This window comes from Ambystoma mexicanum, chromosome 3p, assembly GCF_040938575.1.
Source record: "Ambystoma mexicanum isolate Mex_15411 chromosome 3p, UKY_AmexF1_1, whole genome shotgun sequence".
NCBI classification, from domain to species: domain Eukaryota; kingdom Metazoa; phylum Chordata; class Amphibia; order Caudata; family Ambystomatidae; genus Ambystoma; species Ambystoma mexicanum.
In genome coordinates, this window is record NC_090925.1 from 1,143,910,960 (window position 1) to 1,143,927,655 (window position 16,696).

General features: G+C 42.0%; 1 protein-coding gene across 2 annotated transcripts in view; it reads right to left on the reverse strand.

Moving 5' to 3' along the window:
- FSTL4 (follistatin like 4) overlaps positions 1-16,696 on the reverse strand; it is a 2,447,383-nt gene that overhangs the window by 263,056 nt on the left and 2,167,631 nt on the right. For both annotated transcript variants that reach the window (XM_069652538.1, XM_069652539.1), the window contains exon 9: positions 13,908-14,069. In XM_069652538.1, coding sequence (XP_069508639.1) covers positions 13,908-14,069 — 162 coding nt within the window. The remainder of the gene's footprint in view (positions 1-13,907; positions 14,070-16,696) is intronic.

Consider the following 16,696-nt stretch of genomic DNA (forward strand, 5'->3'; position numbering starts at 1 on the left):
ACTGTAAGATCCATGTGTGGCCTTCGCATTTTCCTAGTCATAATCTAGTGTAATCAAACCCATCTGTCTATCTCAAAAGTGCATTTCTGTTTTTCATTCTCGCGCCCATTTTGCAAAAATTACTCTCACGAAAACCTCTATAACTCCCTCAGTTTTTATGATAGAAGCAACATTTCAGCTCCTACTTGTACCCAACATCCTTAGCTATCCATAGAACCCAAAACCGCAAAACAGTGCGATTGGCCCGTTATAGTGAATATCGCATAAGGAAAAGTTTGCCACGATTTGACGATTTGACATTCTGAACATTCTTACACGTGTGAATTAGCTTTACATTATTTCTCACTTGGACTTTGAGATTTCAAATGTTTTCTTTTGACTTAAACCTTGTTTGTGATTGTGTGCAACTGTTCAAAGCAGCTCCCATAGGAATTTATAATCATTTAAGTATTTTGGCCATATTTGGTGTTTTTGCTCTGTCATATCGAAGACAATTCCAAAGACAATTTCAAAGCCACACTGACAGCTGAAAAGTCAATTCCGTTTTTCTCTTGTGTTTGAAGGGGGAAGGTGGGAGTGATATGCTGTTTGATGTGTGCTATTCCTGAATACAAGCTCTCTCCTCACATCTATTTAATTGCCTATTGGGCGGTTGAGGGTGTTGCGGGGGGAACCCCTAACAAAAGTGTCATCTGTCCAAACCAACCCAAAAGTATTCTTTTCTGTGCTGCATTTGCTTTTGTGCTCATTACTTGATTCCTAGTGCATTAAAGATATTATTCAGTGTTCTGTCACCGCATTGGTGATTGTTGTTACCTATTAAAATATATTGTGATTTATATTCTCAAATACATAAATACATATTTACCTTTCCAAACTAGCCTGATTCCTGGTTCAGTGTGACCGGGGGTGAAGGGGTCTCAGGAGAAGGGTGTGATATGAGTGGTATATCGTTCAGAATATTGAACTTGTAGATAAAAATAAATAAGGGTTTCATTTGCGCACTACATGCTGGGCGTGACTTGGGTGTGTGCTGGATTGAAATCACTTACAAGTTGAACAGATTATCATCATCATCTGTGGACATTACTGTATTCGTCCTTTGAGCAGACCATCAGGCTATTTGTTGAAGTATGATCTTTGTTTGTGTGTGTTGGGACAGTTAAATGTAAATGATTCTTTGCACAAGCCACTTTATGGGGTGTACACAACACTTTAAATGTTTTAAATAATGTTTGTTTTACTATAATATTAAAGTACTAATACAAAATTGTTGTGTTATTATATATTTAGAAAACAAATTCAATTTGTGGGTCTCTTTTTTGAGTGTATTAGTTGAACTGATTATTACTAATGTTCAAAATTATGGAGATATAATGTAAGACTCTGCAGTGGCTATCTTGGGTAGTTGATACTTGCCATAGACAGTGAAGGTAGAGGGTCTATACAGAATGTTTCAAGAGTAAAGTAACTTGATAAGTGTTAGTATGTGGCTAAACTGGCCAACTTTGGTGCAACCAGTTTGAATATATATTTTTGAAGTGACATTGCATTTTGTACTGGTATCAAGGTTAAAGACAGTACAATGAGTTTTCTTATGTGGCAAGACTGGCATAAATTGGTGTAGTCAGTCTTGACAGGTTTCCTTAATGTGCAATGGCCTTTTTAATGGCACATTCAGCAGGAGTATACTAACAGATTGGCAGATCCAGCATGGACATGTTCTCTTATAGTATCTTTACTGGCATTATGCAGAAAGCAAACAGGAGTACATTTTGATATGGGAATGCTGGCAGATATTGGTGAATGCAGGATGGAAATGAATGGGCAGAGCCAACATGAACATGTTTTTTATACTGGCATGTGTATATATTGTGGGAAGAGGCATCATAAAAATGCTCATGTGAACTGTTGATGACTTGATTCTATTACATTTTTCACGAGTTGCCCAACAAAAACAATTGCAAACTGTGTGGCTTTTGTCCCATTTTTCAAAAGACTTTGCTGTAAAATGCCCGCTTTCAACCCATTATTTTAAAAATGTTCTCGGGGGAGAACTGCTGCAATCCACCATTGGTTGGTTCGATCGCCCTCTCTTTGCTCGGTCACTTGCACATATTTGAAAGAAACATTAATTGAAAATTGTGCCAGCCGCCACTGCACTGTTGTTGATTCTATTGTCAGCAAGCGATTCGGCACGTTTCTTGGATTGAAAGTTTCCATGCACAGAATGTGGCATGTTATCTGACCATGGGGCTGTTTTAAAGGGTATCACCAACACCACTCTTCACTAAACATTGGATATTTCCTAGAGTGGCAGATGAGGCAGTGTTACCCATGCTGCTGACCCCCTTTCAAGTGCAGTGAACAAGGTAGGGGTGACACATAGGTCCCCCATACCGCCCTAGGGCCCAGCATCACACAGATACTGGAGGCACCTTGCCCCCTTGGTCATTCCACATTCTGCTCCAACAGCCAAGAACATTACTTTGTCACAAGCACATTACACAGTTGTGGGTAGGGAGGACTCTTATTAGGCCTTCAATTAGAAATCATTTAACAAATAGCTGCATGCAGATGCAGCAATGTTGTTCCTAATGTGGGTACCTCTCACATCCATGGTCAAAATGCACATGCACTAGGGTTGAGTATAGGCCACAGGAGAAGAAAGGTTTGCTATATAACAAGGTCCTTATTAAGTATAATGCCTTGGTTTAGTGGCTATCCAGATACAAACATAAGGAAGCTGCACAATATATATTATTCAGATGGTTCTCAAATTCCAGCCCAGGGAAAAATCAGCAATTTCTGATTTTCAACCCAATAGTGGTGAGCCAGAAGATGAGGATAGAAGTGTAACGGGACAGCATTATTGGTTCTTTCTTGGCCTCTCAGTATCATTGTTTTGTTTGCCCACCATCTGTCGCTGTTTCATCGTGTTCCGCCACCTTTTTATGCTGCTTCTTTTTTTAAGAGGCACAGGATAAGGATGATATGGTTGTGATTTCTAGGGCAGTGGGGTGGGGAAAGTGCTAGATCTGGGCATTCGACATGGTTATTAATTTGTCACTCCCAAAAGGGGAGTCAGTTAAAGACACAATCAGGTGGCAAATTTGCACTGTTAAGTATTGTCCGCTGGATGCAGCAAATGGCGTACTAGGATCTTTGGACCATGGTTTGTAAATGGCTAAAGATGACATTGAGTCCTCTTTTCATGTGTTATTCCTGAGTTGTTCAGTCTCAGGTGTGTACTTTGAGAGGTTTTGTGACTTTCTGCAATTGATCATGCATAAGCAATAGGCATTCTGGTCTGAATCAGATTATTTGCTCGGAAAAAAAACAACCGGTTTGTCCTCACCGCTTTCTGCTTGTTGGACTATACGAGCAACTATTAGTTCTGCATCCAATCAAATCGATGTGCACTTTTGTTACTCATTGCTAATTTATTATTTTTATTCTTCCTTTTTTTCTTTTCTTCTTATTTTCTTTTGTTCAGATCTGTTTTTATGTCATAACAAAGGCTAAAGGTTTGTAAATCACTAACCATAACGTGCCAATTAAATAAAAAATACATCAAAAATAAAAGAATCAGACTATTCAGTATATGGATGGTGTTCTCTTGGTAGGCAAGGGATGGATGAATGCGTGCTCGACATGCATCATTCTTTCCAGGCAGTTTCAGGTTGCATTGGTATGTTTCTGTACAAATTCCGAGTAATGAAACTAGATTTTATATGTGGGATCAGGGTTTTTAATTAGGAGTTCCAGTTGATTCAGTTCTGGGGTTGGGAACATGCCTGGGGAACAACCTAAAATAAATAAGGAATTTTCTATGCCTCACAAAGTTATCTTGCCTGGATGAAAATCGTATTTCTTCCACCTTAGTCCGGGTCCTTATCAGGCAGTCAATATTATTACCCTCTTGGCAGGGTTGTCCCATTCTTAGGTTATTTCAGCTCTCAGGATACTTTAAGAAAGGGACCAGTCCTACGGGCTTCCCCCTTACAGCAAGTTTCTATGGTACAACCTTGCTGTAGGCATCACCTCCTTCACATTTCTATTCACTTTTATTTTTTAAGTACAGAGATGTCAATTTCGAACAGAAAATAACTTACAATAACACATTTACAGATGAGGAAGCATTTCCACCGACAGTGCCTGTACAATAGCATAAAGATGAGAACAAGCATTGAGCAAGTTTATGGTGTGAAAAACATGAGGACGTACCTGGGGCAAAACACCAAAAAAACAGATACAAAATCTATATAAGAAAACAGGTGGCTCATAAGGGTAAATTAACCTAAGGGGGCAAGTGCTTCAAACTAAAGAGGAGCACTAGAGAAATATACACAATTACATTAAGCGTCATCCTTGATCCTTGCTCTATGCACTGTCTTGTATCATCTATCAGTTCTTCTGTTGTATAGCTGCAAGGAGGTATGCTACCTTGTTCCAGGTAGTGGGCTTGATTATGTTTAATTGCTGACTCTGTTGTTTGAAAATGTGCACCATGCCTTCAGAGCCATCTTGGAACGCTTTATGTGTTTGTTTGTGGTTCTGCAGTCCTCTATGGCTGCCTGTGTTAGCTGGGTGAATGGATACGACATTTCAGCATGACCATCCGGTTCACCGATAGCCTGGAAATCTTCCTTCGTCTTCAGTTCGTGAGTGTGTTGGATGTTCTATGTTCTCATGGTTAGCATTTAACTCAGCTCCGTGATCAGTCTTGTTTAGAGGAAGAGTTGCTGGCCCTTGTCCTGTTGAGCTGTGTGTGGTTCTGTTGTCCTCTGAGGGGAAAACATTATACCGTGTCTCTGATGGATTGACAAACCCAGGATGTCCCTATACATCCACCATCTGGAGACATTTGGTGTAGAGGATGGGCCATTCCAGCACCCTATGGCTCAGCCTACTGATAGCAGAGGAACGGGAGTGTGTCTAAGTCATCAAAGGTGTCCACAGAGACAATGACCCACTCTGTTTCTCTAGGCATTACACTTGAGAGCTTGCCACAAATGAGGTCAGCAAGCTCCCAGCTGACAAGGTGCATGCATTTTAGGTTGGCATCGTGACATTTTTGAGGGAGAAGAAGATACATTTACATCAGCTGCATTCACTATTAGGTCAGATGCATTTTGCCAATGGGATGCACATTTTCCTGGTCAAGATTGAGGGCAATACATGGTTTGCAAAAACAAATCACCACAGAACAAGTCTTTCTCAGAAACTTAAGGAATATTTGAAATAGTCATTTCATTAGTTTAACATTTAATGGGGTGCTTTTGTGGTCTGCGGCCTCCTCTTCCAACCAGGAATTGGCTAATTTACTGAAGCAACGTTAAGTGTTGTATTGGAGGAACTCTTAGGACTCTTAGGAACTCTTAGGACAGCATTGGTGCATGCAGTTGTGGCCGGTGAGTTTTTTGGACTAAAGAACATTGTGACATTTCAATCATTATTTCCAATAATAAGGCCAATGGCATTGTGTCTCCCTATAGTTTGAGGCAACGTAGTAGTAGTTTGGTCAGATATACTACATGGTACAAAAAAATCAATCCCTCAGAGAGTGGCCTGTCCCATGCTCCAGTCCTTATGAAAATACGTGGTTCTGCACTGTCTGAAGGACCATTTTCTTTTTAAAGCAACACATACACCAGGTTTAAGAACAATGATGCTGATGCTTAGCCTATATTAAAGTTGTAAGAATTCATGCACATTCACCATTGAGTGGTCCACTAGATGGCAGTACTTCCAGTACAGTTGTGTTGCATTGGAGATCCATGTTCAAGCACCTAATTGGTGAGTCTCTAGCACCGAAAACAAATCCTTTAATGCAGCCTTTCAAGTTTACTGCTTTTTTCAGACTCTGATGTTTATTCAGAATAGTTCTCTCCAAAATGATTCATCACATTAGATTATCATCTGGCTCAGATGGGTAGAATGGCAGAGTACGCTTGCAAACAGGTTATAGTCATTTCATTTATTTTTGTTGCAAATATCAATTCCTCCATGTCCTGGTTTGACAACTTTTCGATTATGAAATCCTTGAGGGGATTGGAGACTTTGAAAGCAAGTATACCATATGTTCGTCCCTGTCCATATGGGTTCCTTTAGTCAGAGAAGCATACTTGTTAGCTTTTAATTGGGCATTCAGTACAAATGGAATGATTTGAAGCCAATAAGAAATGGGTGGGGGGGTGTATGATTGAGGAATGTCATGCTTGATGATACACAAGTAATGATTTACCTTCCTAAATTACAAAATGATCAGTTGGGGAAAGGTATGAAGAGACACTGGAAGGCGGTACCAGGGTACCATGCGTGGGATGCTATGGCAGAAGGTTTATAGAGAACATTCTAATGATTTGGGATGGTACAGAGTCATCCTTCTCTTCATTGATGGAATGGATCAATAAACAGAATCCATATTTGAAATGTACCTCTACTTGTAACAACACAGAGGTAAATTACTTAGATATCACTATCAATGTGAACACCGAAAAGAAAATACTCCAAGTTCGGCCGTTCCACAAGCCAAAAGACAGAAATGCACTGTTGCGATATGACAGTTTTCATCCCCGACATACGAGACAAAACTTACCTTTTGGTCAATTTTTGCGTCTTAAACGCAACAGCACAGAGGCAAGTACTTTCCTGACAGAAGCTGAAACTCTATGTACTGAACTGCTTGCTAGAAAATACCCAAGGAAGATTGCGAAGAGAGCATTCAAAAGATCTAAACACAATAATCGGGAAGCACTTTTGGAATACAAAATCAGAGAATCAAATAACTCCAAGATGGTGTTTGTCAGCACCTTCTCTCCCAAATCCAATAAAATATTTGGAATTATCAAAAAAAAACTGGGACATTTTACAAAGAGGAGAATGTCCTCTGGAAAAACCACTTTGTGCCTTCAAGCGCACGTCTAACTTGAGAGAACTATTAACAAGAAATTACATCTCCATACGACCACCTAGACAACAAAGTATTCCGGAATGTTGGGGACTTCCAGTGACAAAAGGACACTCACCCTGCAGGAACGTGTGAACTGCAAGTTCACTTCGAGATCATCAGAGGTTGATATAGGTCTTGCCAAACCCTGGTCTCAAAAGTACTTTACCAACTGCAATTCATCAAATGTGGTATATTCTATTTGGTGCCCCTGCTCGAAAATTTACATTGGGATGACAGAGCGGAAGGTGAAGATAAGGATAAGCGAACATCGGAGCAATATTAAGAACAAAGTAATCACAGCACCGATGGTAGGACATTTCCTTTCAATGGATCATGGACATGATACATTGCGTTGGACTGTTCTAATTCAAGTGAAAAATATTTCCCCTGATTTGAGTCCCAATAAAAGATTATTTGGCTGGGAACAATGGCTGATCTTTTTAACCAATTCATCCGAGGTAGGTCTTAATGAACAGGTAGACTGGATGAAGTGTTGTTGAGGTCAAGTACTGAACATTAGAAAGGATCATATCCTCAATAGTGGACACCACTCAGTAGACCAACTATGAGTGGATCCATCTGCCCCCACTAATAGCTGGAAATGTGGTTCGTGCTTATTTCGCACAGAAGCCATTGAGAATAAAGAAGAGCCCTTCTGCCTGACAGACATGTCACGCAATGCTTACTATCCTAGTGCCACTCTGCACACAAATACATTTTACAAAAAACAACATTCTTTTTGTGCCGCCTCCAATTCCGATGAGAACGTTACCTGAAGAGGGCGTATGATTACGCCAGTTGTTTTGTTGGTCCGCGCATCATAATCAGTTATTGATGGGCTTTTTTTCAAGCACTGTGGTCGGACGCTGAGTGGGCGTTATTACGGCATGAGCATTCGGGTAATGTTAGCTGTTTGTATTTACTCGCACGTCCATAGTCTAGAGCCAAGAAGGACGTCCACCACGTAGGCCTGCCCAAGTCACGTAAGGTCATGTGACAGAAAGCTGCAGCCTTCAAAGTAATAGAGCCGGGGTGAAGAAACGAGCAGTACGCTACGAAATCCAATGGCGAGGAGCAGACAGATGACTCCTAACACGCGTCTTATACGGAGATATTGACGGTGAACCGAAAGCGAGCTCTATTATAGTTTCAAGCAGACTATGGTAGATTAACCACTGACGGTAAAAGGGCGAACGTTATCATTTGTTAAAACCACGGATTATTGCTTTCTAGCGGTGACAAACAGGACAAGTGACCACAGCCGCCAATCTAGGACGAAGTGATCCCCAGATGGGGGGCCGGCACCAACATCATTTAAACGTTGGCAGAGGATTTCACATCACCCACGGAGTTAACCTATTGTGGATACAAGGTAAATCGCGATTAAGGAATTATGCGACTGAGTTGCTACCCATATACAGTTATTAATTGTTAAGGGTTTGTGATAAATATGGTAGATGATTTGTATACGTGGCCCTACTGTTGTACACCCTAGTTTAGGGCATGGAATTGCCCACAGCCACGTAGGATGTTTAGAAAGCTAAAGTTAGCAGCAGCTAAGTTACATTTGGGATGTTTTTTCTAAAGCCTTTATGTATGGTATTTCTACAGGGAGCAGTCCGGTGAAAGGATACCTGGATATTCCCATGCGCAGGAATAATAATCCAACTAGTGCATGGTAAGTGTGGAAAAAGCATAATAACATGCTTTTTAAACTTTTCTTTGTAGCCAAACTATATATACTAAGTGGTAATTGCTACGTTTTCTCCTTTTCTCTCCTCTCTCTTGTTTTTATTCTAGTATGACTTTGCTATCCCCCCTCGGATTTCAAGAATTCAAAGAAAATTGACCTGAGAACCAAATTTCCAGACGGGGCTCTAGGAGTCACATTTGTGTGTTAAAGGTTGTTTTGTAGAATACAATATTAATTTGGATTTGAATGGTTCAAGTCCCAAGTTTCAAGTGTGTAGTGGGATTACCTTGGTTCCCCTGAAGAAGTTCTCATACTTAGAGCAAAATTGCTCTAATAGAATGAAACATGTTGGGTATGGAGCGCTGTGATCTAATAACAATGTTATAAGAATGAAATTATTTATTATGAGATACCTTTCAGAAGAAAGGAGGAAGGTATTGTACCCTAATAAAAAGGTTTAAAGGTTCCTATTCCAAACAAAAGGGTTCCCTTTTTAAGTGTAAAAAAAACAACGCAGTTTGCACTACATTTTTTGATACAATTGTTCAATTTTGCACTTTTGCACTTTGCATTTTTGAGGTTGATCCATTCATAGTGGACAATTGGCCACTGTGGAGGAATCATCCACACTGAGGTACTTATTTAAGGTACAATCAATAATATGTGTTCTTTTTATGATTGTTTATATCGTATTGTGAATGTTTTTAACCACACCGGGTTGTAAAAATTGTGTTTTAGTATATATGTGTTTACTTGTGAAAAATGTTAAATTGTTATATATGAAATAATAAAAACATTTTTTGTACAATCACATTTGTGTGATACCCAGTACCTATTTGGTCCATGGTCTGGAAGTATCCTAGAACAAGAGAGGAAGGAGGGAGTCTTTGAGACAAAAGGTGTTTAAGGAGAAGACACACTGGTTCTTTGGTTTTGATTTTTTGAATGCTTTATGGGCAGAACCCTTGTGTCATTAAAATAGCCCACAGTCTCTTTTTGTTGTTAGTGGGATGCTATGGCAAGAAGGGAATTCTTGCACTCACGTGCTCAGGAGATTGTTACTCCATTTTAGATCCAAGAGTTGCAGGCACCTTTTATAACAGTTGGGCGGTGGCATTGCAAGTTTTGAGGGTAGTTGCACCTTGGCACATGCCACATTAATTTTGAAGAGAGGCTGACACATCAGTTGACCAAGATGCGATGCAACTATAAATATGACAGGTAAGGCAGAGGATTCCCACACTGGGTGTTCAGAGATAATGCACTAGCCAGAGTCCGCCCTAACGACCAGGAAATTAAGTAATCAAACAGGACCTAATCCTGGTTTCCCCCACATGTGCCAGGATGTTCATGTGCCAGCATGTCCATTTGCAGACCCCTATCTTCAGCCATGTCTCTGTACCCAAATGCTCGCCAGTGTTTATTTGCCTCTTCAGGAACCTCCACCTAGGCCTGGGTTTAGTGTGTGTAAGGTTATGGACTCTTAGTTTCGGGAATGAATCCCATGGAAGACAAAGAAGAGAGGGCCAGCTCTAGGGCCAACACACCTAAAACAAATCCTTGGACTGTTCCTGTGACTCAGTGTTTGTGTGCCATCTGTGACACAGCCATGTTCCGGACCCTTTCAAGGTGAGTCAGTTGCTTGGCAGAGATATCTCAATGAAGTCTTTTGCTGATGTCCAGTCGTGACGGAAATGAAAGCATTTATGTCAGCAATCTCATGGGGGAAGTCACAAAATGGAATTATGTTTTGTAAGCTCATCTAATGAACGATCAATGTTTCACTTTTGAGGCTACCTGTAAATGTAGCGAGAGATCAGGGGCCATTATCACACCCAGTTTCTGGACTGACTTACCTGGGGAGGAACAAGGCCCAGATCCTGATGATCAAATGGGATAATTCCAAGGATTCATGGTAACATTTACAGTTAGTATTTATGTTTAAGTCAGATTGCTTTTCCAGAAGTAATTATCTATCAGTGACTTTATAGAAGACACACGGTCTCTGCCCATGGGTGAGTTATTGTCTCTATTGGATGATCATTTTACTAGCATCTGGGTGCCATCAGCATAACTGGCAAAGACCAGTCCACTTTGTTGGATCAGATCCATTAGAGGTTGAACAACGGGTTAACAAGAAGGGGGGCAGCACTGAGCCCTATGGATTCCCACTCAGGTGTTTTGGCTCAGACCTAAAATCACATAAGTGGACTGTCTAGTAACAGTTGTTTAGAAAATATTCAATCTACTTAAAGATGTTCCCAGGAAAACCTTAAGCCTTGAAACAAGTCAACAGTAGGTGGGAATTGAGGGTGTCTAAAGCGGCATATATATCTAGTAGTGTCAGGGTACCTGCACCACCATTATCTACTTCACTTTGTAGCTGATCCAGGATCAGGGTAGGAATCTATTAAGTTCTTCAGGTATTTCTCCAGGACTGAACTATTCTCAGTGCATTTGGTGAACCCAGTGCCAACTCGCACCCACCAGAAAGTGGTGGGTGGGAGTTGGCATGGTTCTATGTGATATTTCCACATTTTGAATGCCGAACACAAAAAATACAAATTTATATTGGCCAATTTTGTGTGGCCTCCAATATGCCAAAATACCACACTGAGAAGCCCCCAAGGCCCCTGGAAGATGAGCCCGCCACCACACCTGCACTCTTCCATGTGGGTGTGGTTTCTATGAAATCGGGGGGTTTCACCCCTGAACACCTCCTTTCATCCCCAGCCACACTCCGCACCAGGCCAACACATTCCCCTCAGCCTCCACCACTCACACATGCAAACACACTTTTACTTGCTCTCCCACCACTACCTTCCCCACCACAAACATCCCCCTTCCTCTTCCACACAAACAGATACACCCACACAGGATACACACAAAATAACACTTACCACACTCAACGTGCCTGTCAGCCCCTGCACGCCCTTGTGTGTGGCAGGGGCATGAATATTTGATTTAGAAAGAACGCTCTGAGAAGTCTTTGAGTTGTCATTCTACATTGATTATTTATTTTTTTTGTCACTGAGTCCTGCCCCCTGCAGCTCGTTGCCAGGTAACACAAGGATTGGTGATATATAGAGGCAAGCATGGTAGCATATCGCAGTGGTGATTCGTGTGGGTGCTCGGGGTGCAGAGAAGGCTTGTGTGGCCTTGAAGGGGGTTAGACCAGAATTCTGATTCTTTTGACTTGGTGGATTTCCTACAGCCTTGACCTCAAACTAAGGATATACTCAATTGCCAGAGCTTTCTCCTCGTTTCCCCACCATTCCATACAAACAGAGGATTCTGGAGATGGGGCTGGGGGTATTGTCGAGATCTTTAACTCACATATCAGCTTGGCCATATACTTAACTTGTGCTTTGTTGTTCACTCCAAAATGTGTTCTCATTATCATCACTAGGCATTTTCCAATGTTGCCATTGTTTGATAACTAAATACTGGGACCAGTATTAACTGTCCAGTGCCGCAGACGAGCCAATACGATCTTTTAGAGCATGGGGCAGATACACAGTAATATCAACTGTTGTGTCATTCTAAAAACGTGCACAACCAATGGGTGCGTCCTTGTACCTTTTTTGCTAATGTGAACGAGAGAGTTGAATGGAGAGTGGTACCCTCCTGACATCATACACGTGATATCAAAATGTATCCATATGCACTGTGAATCCGCTGATTTAAACACACATAATGTATTATGCTTTATAGTCAGCGCTGTTCATATCCTTGCATTGTTTTATGCAACGAGTGAAGAAATTAGGGCAGCATTTTTTTTGTTGGATTTCTTGGTCTTGCCCCATCAGCGCCTATTAACCATCTCTAAATTGATGCATGCAATATTGAATGCACACATACTGGAAACAAATCCTCAATCTATTGTCTTGTGACAGGTTCATGAGATTAGGTGCAACATGAAGCAACCCTTCATCAGTAGTAGCCTGGCATTTCTATTGTTTCCCAGCAGTAAACAGTTAACACGCTGCTGCCAAGATCTTCCTGCTTAACCACGAAAGACCTAACTGAACATTATCTGGCCTTCTTTTGTGGCTCAAGCCGAGCGCAGCCAGCGGTGGTGGCTCCCTCAAAGTTCCATCCGGTAGTTGCTGATTGCCCACAAGTCATGTGTGTCGCTTTTATCCCTTGTAGCTAACTGCACTTTGGTTGCCAGCACATGTAGAATGGGGCAGCAACTGCAGGTCACAGATTGCAAGGTGCTATTGGCTGAAATGCAAGAACTGGCTGTAGGTGTACGATACAACAGGAGAGCACTCCTCGGCCGATGTGCGATCACAGTGTTGACCTTCATGTACCCTTCATCCACCTAGCAACTTCTCGGACGTGCTGATAAAAAAAAAAAACTTTTTATAGGATCTTACCCCTGGTTTTAGTATCCATTGCCTACATATGTCCATTAGCTGCCTTGGAATATAAGGATTGCAGTAAAATTGTGTCGTATTTATAAAACACAACTTAAATAGGAGCTCACTGGATATGGCTGATAGAGCACGCTGGCACACACAACACAGTTTAGGATCTTTAGTCGAAATAAACAATATATTTTTTGAGTTATTGACAACTCGGGATATTTCCAGAAGGGCATGTGTCAATGTGAGACCCTTGTTTGGGCTGTCTGTTGTTTGATGTCTTTTTGCCCTGCACTGTTCTTTCCCTGAACCTGGTCACCTTTCCTGTTCTAAAAGGCGTACGCTTCAGTATAACCTACTCTGCAAAACATCAATTATTTCGTAGAAGCAAAATCAAAGACAGAAAATCAATATATTAGAAGAGTGCATGCGCGTGTGTGTCTGTGTGTGTGTATATGTGTGTGATGTATGTGCAGGATGATGTGGGAAGCTTGAGTGCGACTTGGACCACATGTGATCGATTTCTTCAGTCTAAAATGCGGGGGGACACTCCCACCAACCCCCACCACTTCCCATCAACTCAACATAATCTTTAGCCTGACCCACCCCATATATATATACATTAAAAAAGGTCAAAACAATTCAATCAAATTGAATTGGTCAAATATTTTTAGGTCAATTATACCAATACTGTTATTACAGAATACATTTACTGCAAGCTCTGACCTAGTTACATGAAACATTATTGAACTGTCACCAAATAAAGAATGTATGATTGAATGAAAGGGAAATCCAAGCTTGAGACCAATGTGTATAGGCTGTTTGGTGTCAAGCAACTGTCTCCATCGTGAATTGGTTATCTCTGCGGGACCGCAGTCCAGAAGCTTACCTAGCAGGGCGAGCTGCTTCGAGAGCTTTGGTAGAATGTCAATGCCATTCTTTAACCAAGTGATTTTCGGGCTGGGGATCCCCTCTGCATGACATTTGAGGCTTGCCGATACTCCGGGCTCCTGAGCCTGAGTCTCAGGGTACACTCGAATCACTGGTGGCACTGCAGAAGAAAAAGAAGAAATACACAATATCACATTAGTTTGTGGATTGAAGAAGTGACTTGTCTTCGTATTTAACATGGAACACAATTCTCTTGCATTCATAGATGCTAAGTGTTGTTTTCAAATGTAACCAGCGATGCTAATTTAGTACATCACCAAGCTCTTAAGAAACATGTGTGAGCACTAACTCTTCTGCTCATATCGGTCTTCTAATTGTGTTGGCAATTTGCATGGGGCAGAATTGTGTAGGATACATTGAGATGACATGCATTTGTTACCATTTCCTTTTAGAAAACTGTTCATCCAGGAGAACTCGCCCTGGAGCTAGAGGATTTGAAACAGGCATTCACAGAAGGAGACCACTGTGACCCTTTGCAGCAAGAGGTCCAGCAAGAGCTCTTTGCTTGGATTGGAAGTCAGACAATACAAAGTTCCCAGCCAAAAGCCATCAACGAAATCCTCATAGTAAATACTGGCAGAACCACTCATTAAATTACAGAGTTCAAGAGGGGAATTGATTTTCAATCATGTTGACTTTCTTGCTAAATTCAAAACCTTTCACAATATCTGTTCACTATTTTACAACTATGATATCTACAGGCATTCTTGAACTTGGCATACAGAGGAAAGGGCCATCTAAATACAGCCTAGGAACTAAATAATCTGTTCCGCAGCGCCATGACGATTTTGCCAATGGACCGCACTTTGAAGGAAGAACCTCGAAACATCAGAGAAAGCACCCGGACCTACCATTTCACATCATTTCATTTCTGTTATTGGAAATGATTACTGTGAAATTATCCCAAGAATAAGGAGTTAGAAAATAAAAAGTTTATCATCTGCAGTGCCTACATCTACTGGCCAGGGGGCAAGGTGTGTTTGGTAACAAATTAATGGTGTGACATACCCCCAACATCTAGAACATGATACCACAGCGTGAACAGTTGTTTGATGCATCCTTGATGTGAGGGACTCTGCTCTGCTAGACATGTTCATGTGTCTGAAATCCTAGTTATACTTCATGCCATACAGGGTATTGAATCTATTTTCAAAAATGTACATATGTGCTGCCATGCCACATAGAACATCCAAAATGACATCCATCACGCATTATGGCATGTCCTGAGTGAGTGTGCATATGTCCAGACTGTGCACATCCCCGCTGCCCCCATGGCAATGACTCCTGAGGCAAATTGCTGTGATGTCTGCTCCCTGTTACCTCCCACACTCAGCCCACATGCCATGGGACCAGGCACCGCTTCCTCTTGTGGGTCCCTGTACCTTGTTCCCATCTACAACTACATTGACTTACTCTCTCCACTTCATGGACCTTGCCTAAATGGTACTTTTACAGCCATACATCACCTGGGACTGTTTCCCTTTTCAATGACTTACGGCATGTTGCCATTGTGTACCGTCCCTGTACCAAGACAACACTGGTGTGGAATGTGATAGATGCAGACTTGGATGTGGATATGTGTGTCTGCCTGTTTCCATGTGATGTAATTGCATGTCACTGAGGAAACATGTCCATGCCCATTTCTCTTGTATTAGTGTCAATTTCGCTTTCCACAGAAGCAGAAGACTCGATTTCGAATTCCCCCTCTTCCTCCTCAACTGATAAACTGGGTTCCGGAGAAGGAATCTTCTTCTTTCTTCTGGTGGAAGTCTCCCTTTTTTTAGAAGGTAGGGTCTGCCAAGGAAACAAAGCCACCTTGCCTGCTAGATCAGACAGACAAGGGACCTCGCTCCCGGGACAGCCAGTTGCGTGTGGAAAAAGCCTTTTGGCATAAAAAACCCCCGGAGGATGGCAGAGTAGAGCTGGTGCACCAAAGGGGTCTGACTGGAAATGGATCCGAGGTAAGTGGAGTGGAGAGAAACTGCAGTGGGAGAAGATCACCCAAATACCAAACCTTCCACCAATTTAGCAGAGCGCACGGAATGGTTATGCCAAAAGACAATGGCCCCAGGGAGGACCCAAAAAGCTCACTGCAGCAGGGAAAGCACACTAATCGTACCAAATACGGAACAAACACAAGAAACTAAAGGTAGAGGTAGCAGAGAGAAAGGCAGCAACAGAAGCGCCAGCGAGACCAAAAGGAATCAGGTAGAGTGCGCCACAGCGTGGCCAGACCGGATGTGAAACACCCTGATGAAAAAAGAGGAAGGGAAGAGCAGACCAAAGTCTGGAAGAATAACAGCCAGATGGAGAGGAGTGGAGAACAGAAGAAAGGCAGAGTGCGAGGAAGACGGAGAGGAAAGGTGAGGGTAAGCAGCAGGGGAAAGCAAAGAAAAGGCGAGGAGCTGGAAAACAGATGAGATAGAGAGAAAGGGTTGCCGGAGCGAGATCCAATCCTAACAAAGAAAAAGTGGAAGCAGAAAGAGGCAGGGACAGGGGAGGCAAATGGACAGAAAGCAGATTGCTGCAGAGGGAAATGATACCTGGAGCATAGGAACAAAGCAAGGAAACCTACACAGTTGCAACGCATCGGCCGCCGGTAGCTGAATGGCTGAATGCCAACTGGCGGCGGACACGTTGATAAAAGACTATACCACATCTGGGAGAACGCAGAAGAACGTGAAGGGTAAATTAATAGAGTCAGCTTCTCCATCGAGTAAACATCCT